This window comes from Narcine bancroftii, chromosome 3 (assembly GCF_036971445.1).
Source record: "Narcine bancroftii isolate sNarBan1 chromosome 3, sNarBan1.hap1, whole genome shotgun sequence".
NCBI classification, from domain to species: Eukaryota; Metazoa; Chordata; class Chondrichthyes; order Torpediniformes; family Narcinidae; genus Narcine; species Narcine bancroftii.
Genome location: NC_091471.1, coordinates 26,255,160 through 26,281,200, shown reverse-complemented (window position 1 = coordinate 26,281,200; position 26,041 = coordinate 26,255,160). Strand labels below are relative to the sequence as shown.

The following is a 26,041-nucleotide window of genomic DNA, read 5'->3' as shown; positions in this document are numbered from 1 at the left end:
GGCACAAGAAAAAGTATACAGTGGAGAATAAAAGCTAACACAGTAAACACTACTTGATTAAACCTGGATCAAAAAGCAATCTACTGGAGAAAGAGTGAGCAGAGCAGCATCAGTTGGTGAAATTGTTGACAGTTCAGGTTGGAAACCTTCATCAAAACTTGATGAACAGTTCTGATCTGAAACATCGACAATTCTTTTATTCCCAATGATGCTGCTTGACTGCTGAGTTCCTCTACAGTAGTGATTCCCAAAGTGGGTGCTGCCACCCCCCTGTGGGCAGTGAAAAGATCCAAAGGGGAAGTGAAGGAAATGGGGGCAGGGGGCATGTTCCGAACATTCAGTCTTGTTATTCATTTTGCTGCAAAGTTTAATGAAGAAGCCAGTGCAGTGATTTTTCTGGCCAGACTCGGGGTGGCAGTAGTGAGCAAAATAAACGGTGACAAGGCATTCTCACAAGAGCTGGTGTCGGTGGCTGCCATGTGTACTGGCGTCATTAAACCCCTCTCAGCACCGCCACCACCACCCCTCCCTCAGCGCCGCCATTACCCCTCACTCAGTGTCACCACTACGCCCCCTCTCAGCGCTGCCACTAATCCCCATTCAGCGCCGTCACCAACCTGCCTCTCACCGCCACCACTAAGCTCCCCCTCAGAGCTGCCACTAATCTCCCTCTCAGCACCGTCACCACTGCCCTCTCAGCACTGCCACTAAACCCCCACTCAGTGCTGCCTCTAAACCCCCCACTCAACGCCGCCACTACCCACCGCTCAGCGCCACCACTAACACCCCTCTTAGCACCGCCATTACCCCTCCACTCAGCGTCGCCACTATGCCTCCTCTCAGCCCTGCCACTATCCCCACTCAGCAGCGCCATCAACCTCCCTCTCAGCGCCGTCACTACTGCCCTCTCAGCACTGCCACTAAACCCCCACTCAGTGCTGCCTCTAAACCACCTCCACTCAACGCCGCCACTACCCACCGCTCAGCGCCGCCACTAACACCCCTCTCAGTGTCACCACCAACTCCCTCTCTGCGCTGCCATTACCTCCCCGACTCAGCATCACCACTACACCCCCTCAGCCCTGCCAGTATCCCCTCTCAGCACCGCCACCAAACCCCCTCTTAGCACCACCACTAGCCCCTCTCAGCGCCGCCAGTATCGCCCTTTCAGAGTTGCCACTAGCACCCCTCTCAGCGCTGCAACCGACCCGCCTCAGCACCGCCACTAATGCCCTCTCAGCACTGCCACCAACTCCCCTCTCAGCGCCGCCACTAACCACCCCCAGCACTGTTGTATGGGGAGCGCTTGGGACGTGGCCTGGAGGACAAGGGGGCAGTAGCCTGAAAAAATCTGGGAACCAATACACTACAGGGATTCCCAAACTTTTTCTTTCCACTCACATACCACCTTAACTAATTCCTATGCCATAGGTGCTCTGTGATTAGTAAGGGATAACTTAAGGTGGTATGTGAATTAACTCTACACTCAATTGTTACTGAAATATTTTGCTTGAGAAAAATTGTCACTGGCCCATTTCCTTTGGAGTTAGGAAACCGGGCACATAACAAGTCAATTAGGTACAATTAAAACAGTGGTTTTCAACCTTTTTATTTCCACTCATATGCCACCTTAAGTAATTCCTATGCTATAGGTGCTCTGTGATAGTAAAGAATAACTTATGGTGGTATGTGAGTGGAAAGAAAAAGTTGAGGAAATCCTGCACAGATTGATTTTGATCCAGGTTCCAGCATTTGCAGTCTCTTGTGCCTTCCTAGTTATTTCTAAAAGGTCTTTCAAAGATAATGAAACATGAGAAATCTTTACAAATGAATGAGCATTGCTAGAGAGAGGATATATTTTGGATTTCTATCTTCAGCAGCATATTATTTTTCATTCAAAATTGTCAATTTATTAGTTAATATTTAACAATGTCAAAATATTAATATCAGGCAATCCATCAAGTGTTGATTAAATTACCATAACATCCATCTCTCAATAACTATTTTTCAGAAATGACCATCATGAAATGTGTAAGACATCCAGTTAAAGTTTTGCATCTAAGGTCATTAAATTCACTATCTCCAATACTGCTTTCTGTTTGCATGATCTTTTCTCTTTCTAGGTGCTGGTGAACCCCATTGCTCATTAAAACCGTTTTATAACTTTGAATTATTTGCAATCTAAGAACAATCATTTGAAATGCTAAATTATACATGCAGCCCAGACAGAAAGAGAGACTTAAGATTGAAGGTAAAAGGATCTGCTAATCATTATTTCACAATTGGTATTCTGAAGGGTTATATTTACTTCCAGAATGGGGATTAGGACTATGAAAAACAAGTAGACTGGATTTACAAGATCAATGTTAATTGTACCCAATGTGGGATTGAGTCGAAAAATACTCAATTTCCCTGTATGGCACTCCATCTGGTTTGATAAACATCAGGATGAACTTGCTTCAATGAGATTAAAAATTTAGGAAGTATAGATAGCTCTTCCTTTAATGAGGTGTATACAGTCCTAGTCTAATGCCAGAATGTTTTATTTGCAGGAAACTGTTTCTGACAGGTTTAAACTACATCATGTTTCATGGTAATTACATATCAACCAGATATTGTGTCTGGATTCTTGTTTTCGATGTGATCAGACGGCCAATACTTTTTTGCATACTGTTTGGCTTTGTGATCGATTGCAACAGTTTTGGAAAGGTATTCAATCTGTTTTTAACAGTTTATATAATATCCATCTTGTATTAGATCCTGATATATTTTTATTAGGGAACATGCAATCATTAATCGATTTAGGTTTAGAGGATTATCAGATTTCATTTATTTATTTAGCTTTAGTTGTGGCTAAGAAATGTATAGCACTTACTTGGAAAGATAGAAATATACTAACTTTAGATAAGTGGTATTTGGAAATGAAATTTTGTTTGACTATGGAAAGGATATCTTTTTCAATTCAGGATAAGATGTCTTTTTATAAGTTAAAGTGGACTCCGTTTGTTAATTATATGCATTTAAGTTTGATTTAAATATATGTTTAAGCGTGATATTTTAGTATTGACAATTTTTTTAGGTTAAGTTTTATCTCTTTTTTTTGTAAGTGGGTATTTTTTTTTCCATATATAATATTGTCAATTTTATTAACTCTTCACTCTTTATTTTGGGGGGGGAGGGTTGGACTAATTTTAAGTTAGACTATTAATATTGTGTTACAATAAATGGGGGGGGGTTATTTTGTGTAGTTTTCTGATGTAATATTGTAATCATACCTTTTTTAATTTTTTTTCTATTTTTCTTTAAATGTAATTCTTTATTGTATTCATGTTATAAAATTTTAAATAAAGTCTTCAAAAAAAAGCCAGATATTGTGTCTCATATGAAAAATTAGGTTTTCATTAATTTGCACTACACTACAATGTGAAATTACATAATGGCCACAATAAATATAATTTTGAATAAAAAGTGCAGGAAAACTTAAAATAAAATGTGGTCCATTAACACACCCCAGTCTGAAATACACTATCCAACATTTCTCCTTACCCAAGGTTCTGCTGTCTGCCTTTCCAATCCCCAAACTATCCACATAAAAGAAATTCAACTAAACTCCAGATTCCTTTTCAAACAGTACATCATTAACCTGCTTTCTCCCACACATATATGCTCATGAGAATGTATTCACTCATATAAAATTTGCACAGTTGCTCAGAGTAGATGAAATGAGTTTAGTTATAGGAAGATGATGAAATACAGAATGCACCAAGTTAATAATTATCTTTTGGTGCAAATTCAACTCCTACACAGTGTTATGCCCAGAAATTTGTCCGAGTCAGTTCACTCAATTAGGTTGTTTGCAATGTTTAAATAAAAAGAAATTAAATGACCAATGAAGAAATATCAATAAAAGATTATTTGCCTTTTAAAACAATACTGGCCCAAAGGAAAGATAACACTGGTTCTTTCCATTTATAGATGACGTTGAATATACAGATACGATTTCTCATGAAAGTTAGAAAAATAGAAATGTAAGCAGACTACATACTTGAATTGGCCTGCCATCCCCTTAATTGTCACCATCTTATCTACTGTGAATTAGGGAAGGGTAATAAATGCTGGACTTGCTACGAATGGTTAAGATTTTGAAAAATGACTTACCCTCATGGTGATGTGCTTGGGTTTAATAGATTTTGTTATCTATCTGCATCAATGCAACAGAGACCTGGTGTTTTTGTAACAAAGGTATTACATATGCTGCTGGTTAAAGAGTTCAGATGACCTTCTGCATCATGTTAAAGTGTTCTACTTGACTACGAGGAAGTGAGGGATGAGATGAGACCTTGGCAATGATTTTTGTTTCCTCTCTAGTCAAAGGGGATTGCAGAATGGAAAATATAATCTGCTTGTTTAAAAAAGGTAATAAGGAGAATCCTTGGAATTATAGACCGTTGATTCTTGCGTCAGTGGTGCGCAAAATTTTGGAGAGGATGGTTAGGGACAGGATTTATGAGCATTTAGAGAAATGTAGACTTTTCAGGGATAGTCAGCGTGGTTTAGTGACAGGTAGGTCATGCCTCACAAGCCTAATTGAGATTTTTGAGGATGTAGCAAAAAAAAAGTAGGGCAGTAGATGTGTACATGAATTTTAGCAAGGCATTTGATAAGGTCAACCACTGTAGACTCGTTCAGAAAGGAATGAGGCATGGAGTCCATGGAACCTTGGTTTTGCGGATTCAGAATTGGCTTGCCTACAAAAAGTAGACAGTAGTAATAGATGGAACATATTCTTTCTGGAGATCAGTGACAAGTGGATGAAGAAATAGAGGTAAGTAAGTTTGCAGATGGCACAAAGGTTGAAGGTGCTCTGGATTGTATAGAAGGTTGTTATCGGTTAAAACAAAATATAGACAGGGTGCTGAGTTTAGCAGAAAAATGGCAGATGGAGTTTAATCCAGATAAGTGTGCAGTGATGAATTTTGGAAGGTCAAACTTGAAGGTAGAGTACATGGTTAATGGCAGGATTCTTCTTTGGCTTGGCTTCGCGGACGAAGATTTATGGAGGGGGTAAAAAAGTCCACGTCAGCTGCAGGCTCGTTTGTGGCTGACCAGTCCGATGCGGGACAGGCAGACACGATTGCAGCGGTTGCAAGGGAAAATTGGTTGGTTGGGGTTGGGTGTTGGGTTTTTCCTCCTTTGCCTTTTGTCAGTGAGGTGGGCTCTGCGGTCTTCTTCAAAGGAGGCTGCTGCCCGCCAAACTGTGAGGCGCCAAGATGCACGGTCTGAGGCGTTATCAGCCCACTGGCGGTGGTCAATGTGGCAGGCACCAAGAGATTTCTTTAGGCAGTCCTTGTACCTTTTCTTTGGTGCACCTCTGTCACGGTGGCCAGTGGAGAGCTCGCCATACAACACGATCTTGGGAAGGCGATGGTCCTCCATTCTGGAGACGTGACCCATCCAGCGCAGCTGGATCTTCAGCAGCGTGGACTCGATGCTGTCGACCTCTGCCATCTCGAGTACCTCGACGTTAGGGGTGTGAGCGCTCCAATGGATGTTGAGGATGGAGCGGAGACAACGCTGGTGGAAGCGTTCTAGGAGCCGTAGGTGGTGCCGGTAGAGGACCCATGATTCGGAGCCGAACAGGAGTGTGGGTATGACAACGGCTCTGTATACGCTTATCTTTGTGAGGTTTTTCAGTTGGTTGTTTTTCCAGACTCTTTTGTGTAGTCTTCCAAAGGCGCTATTTGCCTTGGCGAGTCTGTTGTCTATCTCATTGTCGATCCTTGCATCTGATGAAATGGTGCAGCCGAGATAGGTAAACTGGTTGACCGTTTTGAGTTTTGTGTGCCCGATGGAGATGTGGGGGGGCTGGTAGTCATGGTGGGGAGCTGGCTGATGGAGGACCTCAGTTTTCTTCAGGCTGACTTCCAGGCCAAACATTTTGGCAGTTTCCGCAAAGCAGGACGTCAAGCGCTGAAGAGCTGGCTCTGAATGGGCAACTAAAGCGGCATCATCTGCAAAGAGTAGTTCACGGACAAGTTTCTCTTGTGTCTTGGTGTGAGCTTGCAGGCGCCTCAGATTGAAGAGACTGCCATCCGTGCGGTACCGGATGTAAACAGCGTCTTCATTGTTGGGGTCTTTCATGGCTTGGTTCAGCATCATGCTGAAGAAGATTGAAAAGAGGGTTGGTGCGAGAACACAGCCTTGCTTCACGCCATTGTTAATGGAGAAGGGTTCAGAGAGCTCATTGCTGTATCTGACCCGACCTTGTTGGTTTTCGTGCAGTTGGATAATCATGTTGAGGAACTTTGGGGGACATCCGATGCGCTCTAGTATTTGCCAAAGCCCTTTCCTGCTCACGGTGTCGAAGGCTTTGGTGAGGTCAACAAAGGTGATGTAGAGTCCTTTGTTTTGTTCTCTGCACTTTTCTTGGAGCTGTCTGAGGGCAAAGACCATGTCAGTGGTTCCTCTGTTTGCGCGAAAGCCGCACTGTGATTCTGGGAGAATATTCTCAGCGACACTAGGTATTATTCTATTTAGTAGAATCCTAGCGAAGATTTTGCCTGCAATGGAGAGCAACGTGATTCCCCTGTAGTTTGAGCAGTCTGATTTCTCGCCTTTGTTTTTGTACAGGGTGATGATGGTGGCATCACGAAGATCCTGAGGCAGTTTACCTTGGTCCCAACAAAGCTTGAAAAACTCATGCAGTTTGGCATGCAGAGTTTTGCCGCCAGCCTTCCAGACTTCTGGGGGGATTCCATCCATACCTGCTGCTTTGCCACTTTTCAGTTGTTCGATTGCCTTATATGTCTCATCCAGGGTGGGAACCTCATCCAGCTCTAGCCTTAGGGGCTGTTGAGGGAGCTGGAGCAGGGCGGAATCTTGGACTGAGCGGTTGGTACTGAAAAGAGATTGGAAGTGTTCTGACCATCGGTTGAGGATGGAGATCTTGTCGCTGAGGAGGACTTTGCCGTCTGAGCTGCGCAGCGGGCTTTGGACTTGGGGTGAGGGGCCGTACACAGCCTTTAGAGCCTCGTAGAAACCCCTGAAGTCGCCAATGTCCGCGCTGAGCTGTGTTCGTTTGGCGAGGCTAGTCCACCACTCACTGCCACGTCCCAGCTTGCTTGGCCACGGCACACGAACCATGGGTGTAAAGGGTGGGGCCAGTACTGCGCGCACTGCACTCCACCTAAAAGCTCCTTTGCGCAGGCCCGAGGACAGGTCCACGTCCTCCCCCTCAACGTCCTCCCCCTCCACGTCCTCCCCCTCCACGTCCTCCCCCTCCACGTCCTCCCCCTCCACGTCCTCCCCCTCCACGTCCTCCCCCTCCACGTCCTCCCCCTCCACGTCCTCCCCCTCCACGTCCTCCCCCTCAAAAGATGCTCACAAACTCAAGCTAGCATGCTGGAACATCAGAACCATGCTAGACAAGACTGACAGCCACCGACCTGAACGTCGGTCTGCCCTCATTGCACATGAACTTCTCAGACTTGACATCGACATAGCCGCTCTCAGTGAAGTCCGCCTGGCAGATGTAGGCAGCCTCCAAGAACGCGGCGCGGGCTACACACTCTACTGGTCTGGCAAGCCTTCGGATGAACGACGCCTATCTGGTGTAGGCTTCATGGTCAAGAGCTTCATTGCCTCCAAACTCGAAAACCTTCCGACAGGCCTCTCGGACCGAATCATGTCCATGCGACTCCCACTTCAAAACAAGCGTCACATCACCCTCATCAGTGTCTATGCTCCAACCCTCCAGGCGGAACCAGCAGAAAAGAACAAGTTCTACACCGACCTGCGCAACCTCATCCAACGTACCCCTACAGCCGACAAGGTTGTCATCCTGGGCGACTTCAACGCTCGTGTCGGCAAAGACTCAGAAACCTGGCCAGGAATCCTGGGCAAGCATGGCGTCGGCAAGTGCAACGACAATGGGCGCCTCCTGTTGGAGCTCTGCGCAGAACAGCGGCTTGTCATTACAAACACCCTTTTTCAGCAGAGGGACAGCCTTAAGACCACCTGGATGCATCCCCGATCCAAACACTGGCACCTCCTGGACTACATCCTGGTGCGAGAAAGTGACAAACAAGATGTGCTCCACACCAGGGTCATGCCTAGCGCGGAATGCCACACTGACCACCGGCTGGTTCGCTGCAAGCTCAACCTTCACTTCAAGCCAAAGCCCAGGAACAATAAAGCCCCCAGAAAGAGGTTCAATGTTGGAAAACTGCAGTCAGACGAAGCGAGAGGAAACTTCCAGGCAAACCTCAAAGCAAAGCTCGACGTTGCAACCCGCCTCACGGACCCGTCCCCTGAAACCCTCTGGGATCAGTTGAAGGCTACCATACTGCAATCCACTGAAGAGGTACTGGGCTTCTCCTCCAGGAAAAACAAGGACTGGTTTGACGAAAACAGCCAGGAAATCCAGGAGCTGCTGGCAAAGAAGCGAGCTGCCCACCAGGCTCACCTTACAAAGCCGTCCTGTCCAGAGAAGAAACAAGCCTTCCGTCGCGGCAGGATTCTTAACGGTGTGTAAAACAGAGGGACCAAATCCATAGATCTCTCAAGGTTGCCACGCAGGTTGATAGGGTAATTAATAGGCTTATGGTGTGCTGGCCTTCATTAGACAAGGGATTGAATTCAAGAGTCATGAGGTAATATTGCAGCTCTATAAAACTCTGGTTAGACCACATGGAAATTTTGTGTTCAGTTCTGGTCCCCTCATTACAGAAAGGATGTGGAAGCCATTGAGAGGGTGTAGAGGATATTTACCAGAATGTTGTCTGGATTGGAGAATGTGTCTTATGAAGCAAAATTAACAGTTAGGGCTTTTCTCTTTGGAGCAAAGAAGGATAACAGGTGACTTAATAGAGGTCTACAAGATTATGAGAGATATAGATAGGGTGGACAGCAAGCACCTTTTTCCTGTACAAGGCGAGAGGAGGAAAGTTTAGATGAGATGTCAGGAGTAATTATTTTTTTATACAAAGAATAGTGGCGCTTGGAATGCATTGCCAGGGGTGGTGCTGGAGACTTTTAGACAGGCATATGTTTACAAGAAAAATCGATGGTTATGGGTTTAATGTAGGGAAGGTTTAGTTTGCTCATTAGGTTTCTATTGGTTGGCACAACATCATATACCCAAGGGACTGTATTGTGCTGTGATGTTCAATCCAGCTGAAGACTTTCAGCTTGAAACAATAGGCCTTTTCATACTGCATTGTAAAATGGAGATTCCAGGAAATTTTCCCAGGAACCCTCCAATGAACTTATGGTGTGAAAAGGTCGACCTGGGAATTTTAAACAGGTCCTCTGCCCTACTTCGTAGGGAGGGCCGCGGCCCCAAGAAATTTTCCTAGACCTGCAGTGTGAAGAGCCAAAAGGCCAAGCAGGGAAGCCTCGTGACATCAGCGCTTGCGTGCTGTGTCACCACGGTGATTAACATTAAAAGATACTTAATGCCAGAAAATAGTGGGCCGCTTTGGTCTGTTGCGATGGCAGCCCAATTCAGGATGAACCATAATCCCTCATAGAACTATATTTCCCAGAGCGGTTCCAGCTGCGTGACGGATTTTGGGAAACAAAGTCAGCCATTCACCCCGCATTGTGCTGCCGTCATAACAGGCCGAAGCGGCCCCGAAGTCCAGGGGGGGTGGGTGGGTAACCAACAACCTACGGACAGACGGGAGCGGGGTGAGGAGGGAGGAAAGAGAGACGGCGCGGGTGAGCGAGCAATCTGGCGACGGGAGGGAAGGAGAGAGTGTGCGGGCGAGCAACCTACTGACGGCTGGGAGTGGGCAGGTGAGTGACCTACCAACGGCCGGGATGGAGGAAGCGGGCAAGTGACCTACCGAAGGCCGGGGGGCGCGGGCAGGCGACTGACCGACCTACCGATAGCTGACGGGGAGAGAACAGGCAGGAAATCGATGGACGGGATGTGGGGGAACTTACTCTTACTCCTGTGAGTGCATAGCGCGTCATCGGTTGGGAGATGGGACTCAACCTAAATTGCCAGGGAGGGCAAATTCCCAGGAATTTGGTCCGCAGTGTGAAAGGCCCAGGATGTCCTGAATTCTTGGGAATTTCTCCGGGACCAAGTAAGCTGCCTGCAGTGTGAAAACACCGAGAATCCATTATCTTTTTCCTCCCACTTTTGCAGTTTGATACTGTTTTCCTCCAGCAAATTGTTTAGCCAGTACAGTTACATTGCCTTAGCTCTGTAATAACTGATCTCTCTCTGCAACTTTGCCCTCTGTACTATTTTACACTGTACTATGTATGGATAGGCCAGTTCTCACTGTGCCTTGAAACAGGTGAATATAAACCTGAATTTGATATAACTTGCAGATTATAAAGAGGTAAATATTTAATTCTCAATAAAATGACCCAGAAAAAGAAAATTCAAAACTGATATACTCTTTTATACTATTGAGATTTGAACATGCCTGTCTCAACTCAAATATTAAACTTTTCTTTTTTAAAATTTTTTAGAACAAGTCACCTGACCATTAAAGGTTCCATTGTTGTCATGTAATACTACATTTAGAACGTAACATATATGAAATTCTTTAACTTTTGTTCCCAATTTTTTTTGGACTACCACCCCTTTGGTCTCCAAGCCATATCTCAAGCCCCTCCCATACAACGGCGCTGGTGGGTGTTAGTGGCGGCGCTGAGCAGGGTGAAGGGGGGGGGGTTAGTGGTGGCACTGAGTGGGAGGGGGGTTAATGGTAGTGCTGAGCAGGGGTAGTGACGCGACACTAGTAGAACATGGCGGCCACCAAGAACAGTTCTCGGGAGAATGCCTGCTGCAGTTTATTTTGCTTACTACTGCCATCCCGGGTCTGGCTAGAAAATTACTGCACTGACTTCTTCATTAAACTTTGCAGTAGACTGAATAATAACAAGAATGAAGGTTTAGAACACCCCCATTTCCCTCACTGCCCCCTTGGATCTTTCCACCACCTACAGGGTCAGCAGCGCCCACTTTGGGAATCACTAGTCTACCATAAGGCAGACAGAGAGTCACCACTTTGTCCGCTGTCTCTTGCAGAAACCTACTGCACCTGGTGCTCCTGGGCAGTCTCCCCTCTAAGTACTGGCCAGGCTAAGCCTGCTTAGCTTTTGAGATCAGATAAAGGGTGCAAACTCTTCTATTTTATATTCTACAGTCATGGGTCAATACAGTAGCACATCAGATATATAATTAGTAGCAGTTAAAAGGCTAGCCAAATAATCTATATATACAAGATCAAATCCATTAAAAAAGGCAAGGAATATAAATTCAGCCAATTAAAAACAAACTTGAATTCAGTCTTTCAAAACTATTAAGCAGCTCTAAGAATACACAAGGATCGCTACTATTTTTTCAGGAAGTTTCATTCCTTAACTGATCTAAGATTCTAGGCCGGGGTGGGCAACATTTTAATTTTTAATTTAGACATACAGCATAGTGACAGGCCATTTTGGCCCATGAGTATGTACCGGGGATGTAGGTTCATTGGGGCAGGACGGACTTGTGGACTGAAATGGCCTGTTACCGTGCTGTATGTCAAAATTAAAAATTAAAAGGTTGCCCATCCCTGTTCTAGGCCAATAGTTCTCCTTCAATATTTATTATTAAGCCAATTAACTATCCATCAACAAATTTCAAGACAGCTCAACCTATTTTTAAGAGCTAATACTATGGTAGTATGAAAATATCTTGTTGGCCAGAAAAAAAATTCAATATAATGGAGATGTAGGTTCCCTAGTGCATAATTTTCCAAAAGCTAGCATGCAAGTAAAGGTAGCAATTAAAGGTTACTGTAGTAAAATATGAAAGTCTCCAGACATGATTGAAGTAAAAACATAACACTGGTATAGACCTGGATGAAGGGCTCAAGCCCAAAATGTTGCTTATGTATCTTGATCTTTGCTACATAAAGTACCTGTTGAGTTTCTCCAACATTGTGTTTTTACTTTTATAACAAAATGTTATTGTTTTTCTCCACAGCAGTTGAATTCAAAAACAGAGTTTACTTTTCAGGAAGATAGTACATTGGGGAGATCATATCCGGATAACAGTGGACAGAATCTATTTAAGGGAGGTATAAATAGATTGGAAGCAGTTCAGAAGTTTTAATTGAAATAGTTGGAATGGGTGAACTGTTAAGGAAAGGATGGACATGATAGACTTGTATCTATTAGGACATGATAGACTTGTATCTATTAGAACATGAAGAGGAAGAGTGGGCCACTTGATTAAAATACAGGTCTTGGCAGGGTGGATGTGGAGGTGGTTCCACCTTGGGAGAATTTAGAATTGGGGATCATTGTTTAAAAATACAGGGTCACCCATTTAAGACTGATGAAGTACGTTTTGGAACTTTTCCTTAAAGATTAGTGAAAGCAATGAATTTGAATATTTTTAAGTTAGAGGCAGACTCTTAATGGTCAAGGGTGGGGGAGTGGGAGAGAGGTTATTATTGCGAGTCAGTGGAAATGCAATTAAGGTTACAATCCAATCAGTGGCAATCTTGTCACAACAGAAAATGCCAGTGGTCCAAAGGCATATTCCTACCCTAATTCACATTTATAAGATGACCTATCCAGCAAGATATAAAGAAAATGTTCCATCCAGTTCCTGCTGTCTTTTTTTCTTAAATCTATCTCAATGGTTCTCAAGTTTTTTCAGTCTAAGGCCCATCTGGCTTCTGGCCCATTAATGGCGATGACTGAGCAATATTTTCAAGTCAAGGGCAGCTCTGTAAGAAACATCTTTATCTAATTTAAAGTATTTTATTGAACATTTTTGAAGTCCCACATGCTATGGGACTAAGAAACAATCATTGGGTGATGGCCTACTGGTTGAGAACCACTGCTTTAGGGTGTAGGGAATTTTCACTGCCCATGTCTCATTTAGCTTTCTTAAACTATTCTGGTGTTGGACAGGAATCATATTTAAAGCAGATCATGCTTAGATAGTAATTACACTGGACAACAACGATTTCCTTCTGAACACTTTTGGGTGTATTTTATGGATTTTGGACTGCTAGTCACAAAATTCACCTGAACATTTTCCTATCATGTACCATTTTTTAAAAAGATTTTTTTGTGTTTTCCTGTCGTATTTTAAATTTACTGGTATATTGCCCACAAAGCAAGGTGTTTTGGTTAGTCCAAGCATGCCTGGGCATGCACTCAGTGCAGATGCTATACAAATATTTTCTTAGGCTTATTCAGGATAGATGCAGATAGGCTATGAAAGCAGCTCACATATACAGGCGCTGTATTGCTAGAGATTGTTCTTCAGCCAATAGAAGTGAGTGTATTTAACAATAGCATTTGTCTTCAGGAAGAGTCAATAAAGCAAAAATGTCTCTTCAATGTCGCAACAGCTGCGATACATTGTTACATTTGTGTGAGAATACGCTTAAGGCTCAAAGATGCAGCACAAACTGCATGTATGAGTGAAAACTTATGAAAGACTATGAGCTCTACTTTGGTTGTAAAATTGATGACCAAGACAAACCCTGAGCTCCTCACATTTGTTGTGCTAAACCTGAAAGCATGGCTCAGCATGAGATTATCCATGTTAAATTCAATAAAATTCTCCAACTTCCTACGTGATAGAGCAAATCTGAAATTAACTTTGTGTTCAGCTTGAAGTTGTCTATCATAAATCCAATTCTTTTTTTAAGGAAGTAAACCTTTTGAAAAAAAAATTGTTATCCAATGTTATCCTTTCCAAAAAGATATTAATAACCTGGATGGGAAATCTAGACAAAGATGGGAGTCAGACTTAAATGTGATAATAGACTAGAAGAATTGGGCTGATGTCAAGACTATATGACTAATACAATAAATGTAAGATATAGACTAGTACAATATAATTTTTTATATCAGTTATACCTCACACCACAAAAATTAAATAAATCAAAATCCTATTTATCAGATCACTTTTTTTTTTAAGATGTGGTGAAGAGGTAGGAACTTTTATTACATTCAACATGGTCTTGTCATAAAGTAAGACCCTTCTGGCTGGAATTAGGAAATTTTTTAGAACAAATTACAGGAGTCCAATTTCCACAAAATCCAGAATTGTTTTTATTAGGTAACATTATAGGGATAAGACCGAAATTGAAATTAACTAAATACTAAATATAGAATTTGTTAAAATTGCATTAGCAGTGGCCAGAAACTGTATTGCAGATGCTTGGATATCTGATTCACACCCAAGTTTGGAACAATGGAGTGGGGAAATGCAGAGTTGTATACCCCTTGAGAAAATCACGTATAATTTAAAGAAAAAAATTATATATGTTTATAAATTTGTATCTACAAAAAATAGGATTAAATTTTTAATTTTTTAAATTTCTAAATGTTCTTCATAACCTCATAACTTTCGTAACTGCGTGGAAGCCCAATAACGATGGAATAGATATGAATTCGAGACCAGATGGGATTTAACACTTTCAGCAGTCCATTCTCATTTTTATTCTTTTCTTTCTTCCTTTCTTTCCTTCGGTTCTAACATTTAACTATGTACTTTCTTTCCTTTATCTTTTCTTGGGACTATGGGGGAGGGGGGTTGTTGGGGCATTATCATCATGTATTTGATACTCAATATATTATTACATCTGTATTTTGAAATATATTTGAACGCATGTATGGAAAAAAATTTTTAATAAAATATTCAAAAAAAATCTTCTTGGGAGTTGAAAGACAATCTAACAATTTCACTTTTGCTGATACCAGTTTACTTGTAGTTCTGATTTAACTATTCAAATTTTAAACCCTTCATGGTTTGAACGATAGTAGTTTTCTTTGGATACGGCCATCCTACTAGATCATAAGTTCGGTAGCATGCCATTAGGATATAGACTGGACATACTATATGCTTTCATCATTTCACCTCAGTCATACAATTTTTTTTGCTGTCTCACGGCATCATTCTTTTCATTTTCTGGTTACTGCACAAGTACAGAGTTGTATTTTTTGTTGTGTGTGCAAATACCGTAGAATAACAACAAGATAACCTTACTGATAGTATTGAAAATCCTCTTAAACTGGAACTTCATATCCACAATGAAAAATGTTACACACAATCTCAAAACCACTTTGTGCAGAACACTTCAGAAGAGATACAGGCTGTTTAACTATAAAGGTGCTCTATTTAAAATATTGGTTGAAAATACCAGAAAACATTAGGCCATATGTCAGAGAGTGCAGTGGTTCTCAATCTTTTTCTTTCGACTCACATACCACTTAAGTCGTATTCCCTATGTCATTGGTGCTCTGTGATTAGTAAGGGATTGCTTAAGGTGGTATGTGAGTGGAAAGTAAAGTTTGAAAACCACTGTTTTAAGCATACCTAATTGACTTGTAATGTGCACGGTTTCATAACTCCAAAGGAAATGGGCCAACGACAAATTTTTCTCTAGAAAAGTATTTCAGTCACAATTGTGTCTAGAGCAGTGATTCTCAACCATCCCTTCCATCCACTACCACCTTAAGCAATCCCTTACTAATCATAGAGCACTGATGGCATAGGAATGGCTTAAAGTGGTATGTGAGTGGGAAGAAAAAGATCGAGAACCACTGAGCTATGGAGAGAACAATCCAGTTAATATTTTAACTTATTTCATCAATTTGGAAGAAAAATCTTTGATCTGAAATATTAACTCTTTCTCAGTTACTGCTTGACCAGTTGGGCATTTCTGGCATTTGGTTTCATTTAGGTTTCCAGCATCCATGGTATTTTTGTGATGTCTTTCAAATTGTTTCCACAAAATATTTTATGAAAGCTGGAAAGCCGATATTTCTACAAATTAATCATAAAAATATGACAAAATTCATTCCAGTTATAATAATTCTATTTCAGTTTTTAAATTAAATGTTCAAATTCTAATGAAAAAAGAGAATCTTTTAATTCTGCTCAAATTACTGGTTATAGAATGAGGAAATGCAACCATTGAGCGTGTAATTTTTGATTGCCAATAAAAGGCACCAGTTGGCTGTGCCCATGAGTTTTCTATGTTCATTTATTAACTGAGATACTTAATCACTAAATTGTAAATTTCTTCAAGCAATCGATTTTTCACACCTGTAGCTTTCCCATTCTGACATCAAAGTCAAAACGTTAACAAAATGATTTTTACAGCAACTCTTTTTTAATTACAATTTGTCTATAATTCCCTGAATGAACAGGTAAAATTAAAATGTGCTATTTTCTGGGCAGTCATTACTAACATACTTTTACTAACACTATAAAGTATCAATTATCTATGTTAAAGTACATTAAATCAAGATAACATTATTACAGAGCTTTAGCATAGATGTTTATGCAGCAGTTTCATCAGTGGAATTCGTTCTACCTGATGGCCATGACACTTTCATTGAAGCATATAAATGGTTTGGCTAACTTTATTGGAGTTGAAACAATGCGAATAATAATAGCAACAAATATGTTCATGTCTTAATTTGAAATGTTTAACGAGTGAAAATGTATTTTATATGGGAAAAGACCAATTTAAAATAGCAGAATGAATACATGAACAAATTTGTAACTATTTCATCGAATAATTTCAACGCAAAATGCAATCCCCTCATGAAAGTGCAAATTACTGTGAGGTGATGGCCACAGGTTAAAAATATACACTGTACCGGCCTTACAATGAATTTAAATGAAATAATTTGGAACACTGCCTGTTCCCTTCAAATTTACACCTACTGCCAAAATAATTTATGCCCTACAGTATGTAAAATATTTAAAAATACATTGATGAAAGTTGACAAGCATCGTTTGAAATATTACAAATGCTGATTTTGATCAATGTAGAACTGTTTGTTCATTTGCATTTATAGTACACCAACAAGCTATGCTGATAAATCGCTACGTTTCACGACAAATTGACTTCAATCCTGAAAATTATCTTTTTATTGTCCCATAAAGGTGGCCAAAACACTGCAACTCTTTCTACAAGGACGATTTTTTTTTAAAAAAGTTCAATCCTATTTTTAAGCATTACCACGGGGGGGGGGTTAAATTGATTAATTAGAGGAGCATATTTTGAAAATGCATTTTAACCCCAAAAAGAATAAATTGCACCACTCTAAAATCATTTGAAATGTTTAAATAAAAATGGCCGGTTTTCACAACTTGGCGGGGGGGGGGGGGAAGGGAGGGAGGGGGGGGGAAGGGAGGGAGGGGGGGGGAAGGGAGGGAGGGGGGGGAAGGAGGGAGGGGGGGGGAAGGGAGGGAGGGGGGGGAAGGGAGGGAGGGGGGGGAAGGGAGGGAGGGGGGGGGAAGGGAGGGAGGGGGGGGAAGGGAGGGAGGGGGGGAAGGGAGAGGGGGGGGGAAGGGAGGGAGGGGGGGGGAGGGAGGGGAAGGGAGGGAGGGGGGGGGAGGAGGGGGAGGAGGGGGGGAGGGAGGAGGGGGGGAGGGAGGGGGGGGAGGGAGGGGGGGGAGGGAGGGGGGGGAGGGAGGGGGGGAGGGAGGGAGGGGGGGAGGGAGGGAGGGGGGGAGGGGGGGGGAGGAGGAGGGGGGGAGGAGGAGGGGGGGGAGGAGGAGGGGGGGGAGGAGGAGGGGGGGGGAGGAGGAGGGGGGGGGAGGAGGAGGGGGGGAGGGAGGGGGGGGGAGGAGGGGAGGAGGAGGGGAGGGAGGTAGGCAGGGGAGGAGGATGGGGAGGAGGGGGAGGAGGGGGAGGGGAGGGGGGGAGGGGGAGGGGGAGGGAGGGGGGGGAGGGAGGGGGGGGAGGGGGGAGGGAGGGGGGGAGGGGAGGGGGAGGAGGGGGGGGGAAGGAAGGGAGGGGCGGGGAAGGAAGGGAGGGGGGGGGAGGAAGGGAGGGGGGGGGGGAAGGGGGAGGGGGGGGGAAGGGAGGGGGGGGAAGGGAGGGGGGGAAGGGAGGGAGGGGGGGGAAGGGAGGGAGGGGGGGGAAGGGAGGGAGGGGGGGGGAAGGGAGGGAGGGGGGGGGAAGGAAGGGAGGGGGGGGGAAAGGGAGGGGGGGGAAGGGAGGGAGGGGGGGGGAAGGGAGGGAGGGGGGGGGAAGGGAGGGAGGGGGGGGAAGGGAGGGAGGGGGGAAGGGAGGGAGGGGGGGAAGGGAGGGAGGGGGGGGAAGGGAGAGGGGGGGGAAGGGAGGGAGGGGGGGGAGGGAGGGGGGGGGAGGGAGGGGGAGGAGGGGGGGAGGGAGGAGGGGGGAGGGAGGAGGGGGGGAGGGAGGGGGGGGAGGGAGGGGGGGGAGGGAGGGGGGGAGGGAGGGGGGGGAGGGAGGGAGGGAGGGAGGGAGGGAGGGGGGGAGGGAGGGGGGGAGGGGGGGGGAGGAGGAGGGGGGGGAGGAGGAGGGGGGGAGGAGGAGGGGGGGAGGAGGGGGGGAGGTAGGAGGGGAGGAGGAGGGGAGGGAGGGGGGGAGGAGGAGGGGGGGGAGGGGGGGGAGGGGGGAGGGAGGGGGGGGAGGGAGGGGGGGAGGGGGGAGGGAGGGGGGGGAGGGGAGGGGGGAGGGAGGGGGGGGGAGGGGGAGGGATCCAAATCCCTTGGCGTTTTTTTTAAATGCCCTAAAGTGAAAACGAAAATAAGATTTAAAACTCCTGGATCTAATCCAGGCCCTAGTGGCACGGTAGGTTTTAATTTGGGGGTAGAATCCAAACCCGTCTTCCTGAGGACGGCAACAGGTAAAAATGCACGGCGACGTGGTTGGGGGTGGGGAGGGGGTTGGCGGAGGACGAGGCCCCAACCCACGGTTCAAGCACTGGGACCCCACGCACCATCTCGTCCAACTCGGCCCGCCCCAGGGGAAGAAATGCCACTAGGCCGCAGCCTCGCCGCTTTCTCCTTGCAGTTCGCATCATTTTATTTTCTGGTTTGGTGGTTGTGCTGGCTGTTGGAGCTGAACTCACCTTCTCCATTCGTTTGCACGGATCTATTAATCTCCCTGTTATTACTACTGTCACCCCCTGCCAGACTATTCCAGGAACAGTCGGCTTTTTGCTGTCTAAAACTCTCCACTAGCTGCGGGATAGGGTCGCTCATCTCCATGGTGCCAGGGGAGCAGCGACTCCACGGCGCATGCGTCTAACGCGCATGCACGCGACTGCGGCTGCGCCCCAGCTCGACCGCCCGGTGACTCTGGTCGCTCAGCATTGACGATGGGGACGCGAACTTTTGGTGATGATCCAGGTGAATGGAGAAAAAAATCCCGCAGTTTAAAAGAAAAACGCGGAAAACTAGTCTTCCAGACTGGGGAATGGGAGGGGTTAGGGTAGCCAACAACGCGCCTGCGCAGGAGCCAAGAGGCCTCTCGTTCCGCAAGGAGCGGCTGACGACGGAGCATGAAGCGCTTGCGCAGCAGCACGACGCTGGTTGGCTGACCAGGGTGGGTGATGACGGACGGCGGTGTCCTCCACATCAGCGACGTTTCGGGCTTGAGCAAAAGTCGCCCCGAAAAAAATGGTGGGGCGCAGGAGCATGGCCCTACGGCAGGAGGTAGAAGGTGGATATGATTGGGGGGAGGGTGCCCAGCCCTGAGCAGGAGGTGGGGGGGACCCAGCCCTGAGCAGGAGGTGGGGGGGACCCAGCCCCGAGCAGGAGGTGGGGGGGACCCAGCCCCGAGCAGGAGGTGGGGGGGACCCAGCCCCGAGCAGGAGGTGGGGGGACCCAGCCCCGAGCAGGAGGTGGGGGGGACCCAGCCCCGAGCAGGAGGTGGGGGGGACCCAGCCCCGAGCAGGAGGTGGGGGGGAGCCAGCCCCGAGCAGGAGGTGGGGGGGAGCCAGCCCCGAGCAGGAGGTGGGGGGGAGCCAGCCCCGAGCAGGAGGTGGGGGGGAGCCAGCCCCGAGCAGGAGGTGGGGGGGAGCCAGCCCCGAGCAGGAGGTGGGGGGGAGCCAGCCCCGAGCAGGAGGTGGGGGGGAGCCAGCCCCGAGCAGGAGGTGGGGGGGAGCCAGCCCCGAGCAGGAGGTGGGGGGGAGCCAGCCCTGAGCAGGAGGTGGGGGGGAGCCAGCCCCGAGCAGGAGGTGGGGGGGAGCCAGCCCCGAGCAGGAGGTGGGGGGGAGCCAGCCCCGAGCAGGAGGTGGGGGGGAGCCAGCCCCGAGCAGGAGGTGGGGGGGAGCCAGCCCCGAGCAGGAGGTGGGGGGGAGCCAGCCCCGAGCAGGAGGTGGGGGGGGGCCAGCCCCGAGCAGGAGGTGGGGGGGAGCCAGCCCCGAGCAGGAGGTGGGGGGGGGCCAGCCCCGAGCAGGAGGTGGGGGGGACCCAGCCCCGAGCAGGAGGTGGGGGGGGACCCAGCCCCGAGCAGGAGGTGGGGGGGGACCCAGCCCCGAGCAGGAGGTGGGGGGGACCCAGCCCCGAGCAGGAGGTGGGGGGGACCCAGCCCCGAGCAGGAGGTGGGGGGGACCCAGCCCCGAGCAGGAGGTGGGGGGGACCCAGCCCCGAGCAGGAGGTGGGGGGGACCCAGCCCCGAGCAGGAGGTGGGGGGGACCCAGCCCCGAGCAGGAGGTGGGGGGGACCCAGCCCCGAGCAGGAGGTGGGGGGGACCCAGCCCCGAGCAGGAGGTGGGGGGGACCCAGCCCCGAGCAGGAGGTGGGGGGGACCCAGCCCCGAGCAGGAGGTGGGGGGGACCCAGCCCCGAGCAGGAGGTGGGGGGGACCCAGCCCCGAGCAGGAGGTGGGGGGGACCCAGCCCCGAGCAGGAGGTGGGGGGGACCCAGCCCCGAGCAGGAGGTGGGGGGGACCCAGCCCCGAGCAGGAGGTGGGGGGGACCCAGCCCCGAGCAGGAGGTGGGGGGGACCCAGCCCCGAGCAGGAGGTGGGGGGGACCCAGCCCCGAGCAGGAGGTGGGGGGGACCCAGCCCCGAGCAGGAGGTGGGGGGGACCCAGCCCCGAGCAGGAGGTGGGGGGGACCCAGCCCCGAGCAGGAGGTGGGGGGGACCCAGCCCCGAGCAGGAGGTGGGGGGGGACCCAGCCCCGAGCAGGAGGTGGGGGGGACCCAGCCCCGAGCAGGAGGTGGGGGGGACCCAGCCCCGAGCAGGAGGTGGGGGGGACCCAGCCCCGAGCAGGAGGTGGGGGGGACCCAGCCCCGAGCAGGAGGTGGGGGGGACCCAGCCCCAGCCCCGAGCAGGAGGTGGGGGGGACCCAGCCCCAGCCCCGAGCAGGAGGTGGGGGGGACCCAGCCCCAGCCCCGAGCAGGAGGTGGGGGGGACCCAGCCCCAGCCCCGAGCAGGAGGTGGGGGGGACCCAGCCCCAGCCCCGAGCAGGAGGTGGGGGGGACCCAGCCCCAGCCCCGAGCAGGAGGTGGGGGGGACCCAGCCCCAGCCCCGAGCAGGAGGTGGGGGGGACCCAGCCCCAGCCCCGAGCAGGAGGTGGGGGGGACCCAGCCCCAGCCCCGAGCAGGAGGTGGGGGGGACCCAGCCCAGCCCCGAGCAGGAGGTGGGGGGGACCCAGCCCCAGCCCCGAGCAGGAGGTGGGGGGGACCCAGCCCCAGCCCCGAGCAGGAGGTGGGGGGGACCCAGCCCCAGCCCCGAGCAGGAGGTGGGGGGGACCCAGCCCCAGCCCCGAGCAGGAGGTGGGGGGGACCCAGCCCCAGCCCCGAGCAGGAGGTGGGGGGGACCCAGCCCCAGCCCCGAGCAGGAGGTGGGGGGGACCCAGCCCCAGCCCCGAGCAGGAGGTGGGGGGGGACCCAGCCCCAGCCCCGAGCAGGAGGTGGGGGGGACCCAGCCCCAGCCCCGAGCAGGAGGTGGGGGGGACCCAGCCCCAGCCCCGAGCAGGAGGTGGGGGGGACCCAGCCCCAGCCCCGAGCAGGAGGTGGGGGGGACCCAGCCCCAGCCCCGAGCAGGAGGTGGGGGGGACCCAGCCCCAGCCCCGAGCAGGAGGTGGGGGGGACCCAGCCCCAGCCCCGAGCAGGAGGTGGGGGGGACCCAGCCCCAGCCCCGAGCAGGAGGTGGGGGGGACCCAGCCCCAGCCCCGAGCAGGAGGTGGGGGGGACCCAGCCCCAGCCCCGAGCAGGAGGTGGGGGGGACCCAGCCCCAGCCCCGAGCAGGAGGTGGGGGGGACCCAGCCCCAGCCCCGAGCAGGAGGTGGGGGGGACCCAGCCCCAGCCCCAGCCCCGAGCAGGAGGTGGGGGGGACCCAGCCCCAGCCCCAGCCCCGAGCAGGAGGTGGGGGGGACCCAGCCCCAGCCCCAGCCCCGAGCAGGAGGTGGGGGGGACCCAGCCCCAGCCCCAGCCCCGAGCAGGAGGTGGGGGGGACCCAGCCCCAGCCCCAGCCCCGAGCAGGAGGTGGGGGGGACCCAGCCCCAGCCCCAGCCCCGAGCAGGAGGTGGGGGGGACCCAGCCCCAGCCCCGAGCAGGAGGTGGGGGGGACCCAGCCCCAGCCCCGAGCAGGAGGTGGGGGGGACCCAGCCCCAGCCCCGAGCAGGAGGTGGGGGGGACCCAGCCCCAGCCCCGAGCAGGAGGTGGGGGGGACCCAGCCCCAGCCCCGAGCAGGAGGTGGGGGGGACCCAGCCCCAGCCCCGAGCAGGAGGTGGGGGGGACCCAGCCCCAGCCCCGAGCAGGAGGTGGGGGGCACCCAGCCCCAGCCCCGAGCAGGAGGTGGGGGGCACCCAGCCCCAGCCCCGAGCAGGAGGTGGGGGGCACCCAGCCCCAGCCCCGAGCAGGAGGTGGGGGGCACCCAGCCCCAGCCCCGAGCAGGAGGTGGGGGGCACCCAGCCCCAGCCCCGAGCAGGAGGTTCTGTTGGGTATTGTTCTGTGACTAGAGAATGTAGTGGTTGCAGAGCTGGTGGGCAAGGGAAAAGAAGGAGAATGGGGAGTAGGCTAGCAGAAATCAGAAGTTGCTGCTAATGTCATCTGGTTTGGAGTGTGCCCAGACAGAAAATTAGCTGTTGCCCCTCCAATCTATGGGTAGTTTTGGTGGCACAGTACATGAGACCACAGAACGATGTGCCAGCACGGAGAGGGGCGTGGAATTGAAATGGTTGGCTACTGGGAGATCCCTATCACTGATGCAGGCAGAGTGAAAGGTGTAAGTGAAGCGATCTCCCAGTCTACAACCAGTCTCTCCGATGTAGAGAAGGCCATGACAGGAACATTGGATGCAGTAAATGACTCCCGCGGATACGCAAGTGTTGCTTCACTTGAAAGAACTGTACATGAACGTGCTGGGAAGTGGGGGGGGGGGGGGTGAATAATGGAGTATTAGTATGGTCAAGTCTCGGCTTCTTTGTGGTAACTCGTGTCCCTATATGTAATATCACGAAGTGGCAGAAAGAGTTAGGTGCAACACATGAGGTTTTTGAAAGGAAAGTCACATGACCCACCTGTGTTAGAGTGGCCTTGAGTAAAACATGAAAGTCTGCAGACATCGTGATTGAAGTAATGCACAAAGCTGGAGAAACTCAGCAACATACTTTATATAGCAAAAATAAAACACATAACCAATGTTTCAAGCTTGAGCCCTTCAACAAGGTATAGTGAAACATGAAAGTCTGCAGATGCTGTGATTGTGGAGAACCACACAGAAATGCTGGAGGAACTCAGCCAGTCTTGCAGCATCCAGAGGAGGTCCTTGAAGAAGGGCTCAGGCCCGAAATGTGGGTCATATAACTTTACCTCCTATGGATGCTGCAAAACTGGCTGAGTTCCTCCAGCCTTTCTGTTTGTTTTTATGAACAAAATGTAGGCAGGTGCCCAAACAAAATGGTGGGGTTTCTCTCTTTGGAGATGAGCTAGAAGGAAAAGGATTTTTAAAATTCGTCTGCTCAGGGAAAATCCATTTATATTTTTTCAATTCTTGACTATTAGTAAAAGTATAAATATGCCCGTCTCTTCAAATTTAAATGTGCAATATATACCATGATGCCTTCCATTATGTAACACTTTCCTGCTTTCTGCTCCCAGCTGAATAATTTTCAGGATGTATAACATGTCAGCAAGCCAAAGGAGCTAGTCAAAGACATCTGGATGAGGGATGGAGCTTACTTTCTGGTCCACATCAAAGGTGCTGAAGTGGTGATAGTAGCTTTAAGTTTCTCGGAGTAAATGTAGCTCGATCAATGACCACATGCAGATACGAAGCACATAGCCAAAAGCTTTAATGTCCTGAAACCTCCAGCACACAACTACATGCTTCTGGCCTGAGACTAGGGTGCTCAGCCTTTATTGGTGAACTATAGGGAGGAGTTACCACATTGGAGACGGGCCAGCCTGAGCAGTCCAGTGAGGTCCCCCACCTGGATTACCGTGTTCCATCACATTCACCCCTTTTCTGGATAAAGTCCTGCAGGGTGAAGTGGCCCACTGTCCATTGTCATTATCTCTGGTCATGCAGGCTATACCAGTTCATAGATTCAGCTAGTCTAGTGGCTTTAACTTCCGCTGTGATCACTACAGCACTGGTGGTGTCGTCATTGGCTCCTGCGGTGCAGCGACCCATCTGGCAGGCTGAGTGTCTGGGAGCTGAGCTGTGGCAGTGTGAACTGGTTCCATTGGGGTGGGAATGTTAGTTGTTCCACTGGGAGTTGTAGGGGTTTTGGGGGCTGGGGCCTGAGTGGTCGTGGTGATGATTGTGGTGGTTATAAGAGATCATTTACCTGGATGATACTTGGGGCCAGCTAGTTGCTGAAGAGGGCTTCTAGGTGCACCTCCCATGTCAGGACCCCTGCTCAAGCCAGGTTCTGGATAGACATATGGACATTGTGTCTTCCCATCCGTCTGGGCATACTTGGGGTTAGCATGCAAGAGGTGCACCTGCTCAACCAGTGGGTCTGCCTTGTGGGTCCTATTGTGTCTGCGGAGAAGCAACGGCCCAGGGGTTGTCAGCCAGACCGGCAGTGTGGTTCCCAACACCGACGTCCTAGGGATGGAGAACAGTTTCTCATGTCAGGTGGCATTCATGGCTGTACAGAGAAGGGACCTGGTGGCGTGCAATGCTTCCAGGAGGACCTCTTGCCAGACGGACATTCCTTTTGACTTAAGGGCAAGAAGATTGCTCTCCAGATAGTTCCATTCTCCCTTTTCACTTGCCCAATTCCCACATGAGTTCTGCTTGTGGCTAACCCCATGGACATTAGTACTGATGCAACTCCTCACTCATGAATGAGGACTCCTGGTCACTGAATGTAACTGGGGTATTTGAACAAGGTGAAGAGGATGCGGACGGCTTTATTGACCGTGGGTGTGGTCATATCTGGGCAGGGGATTGCAAGTGGGAAGCATGAGTACTCGGCCACGATATTCAGGAAGTGCATGTTCGGATTGATAGATGGAAAGGGGTCCTTGAAGTCCATACTGAGACATTCAAAGGGGCAAGTGGCCTTGATCAGATGAGCTCTCTCAGGGCGGTAGAAGTGCGGCTTTTACTCCGCGTAGACCGAGCAGTTACGGGTCAGCTCCTTGATCTCATCCACTGAATAGGGGAGGTTGTGGGTGCTCACGAAGTGGTAGATCCTGGTGACCCTGGGGTGGCAGAGGCTATCGTGGAGGGCTTAGAGGTGATCTACTTGTGCCGTAGCAAAGGTTCCCTTGGACAGAGCATCAGGTAGCTTGTTGAGGTTCTCTGACTGATACAAGATATTGTAATTGAAGCTGGATAGCTCAATTCTCTACCTCATGATCTTGTCATTTTTGATTTTTCCCCACTGTTTATTGTTAAACATAAAAGTAATGACTCTCTAATCCATCAGCAGAGTGAAGAGTCTGCCAGCTAAATAGTGCCTCCAGTGGTGCACAGCCTCTACTATAGCCTGTGCCTCCTTCTCAATGGCTGAGTGCCTGAGTTTGGGTCCCTGGAGAGGGTTTGGGAAAAGAATGCTATGGGCTTGCCTGCTTGGTTCAATGTGGTGGCCAGGGTGAAGTCAGAAGCATTGCTCTCGACTTGAAAAGAGATAGATTCATCAATGACCTGCATGGCCTGTGACAGAGTATATAGATATGTTTTTGGGAGATAAATTGGGGCAAGGTTTGTTAGAGTAGGTCACATACAAACACTTTAAAACAGGTCTTATTTGAAATACTGGAGGGTCATGTGGTTTTGCAAGCAGAGAGAGTCAAACAGGCTTTCTGTGTGTGTGTGTGTGAGAGAGAGAGA

The 26,041-nt window shown here is 49.5% G+C and overlaps 1 protein-coding gene across 5 annotated transcripts in view; it reads right to left on the bottom strand.

The window, feature by feature from the left end:
• Positions 1-19,054, bottom strand: part of LOC138757024 (zinc finger matrin-type protein 1-like) — a 100,167-nt gene extending 81,113 nt beyond the window's left edge. For 2 of the 5 annotated variants that reach the window (XM_069923627.1, XM_069923628.1), the window contains exon 1: positions 18,874-18,959. Coding sequence is in view for 1 of the 5 variants with exons in the window: in XM_069923619.1 (XP_069779720.1) it covers positions 18,874-19,012 (139 nt within the window). In the remaining 4 variants the exon portion in view is untranslated. Of the gene's footprint in view, positions 1-18,873 lie in introns of all 5 variants that reach the window. The other 3 variants (XM_069923629.1, XM_069923630.1, XM_069923619.1) reach the window with 2 other exon arrangements.
• Between the last annotated feature and the right edge of the window lie 6,987 nt (positions 19,055-26,041).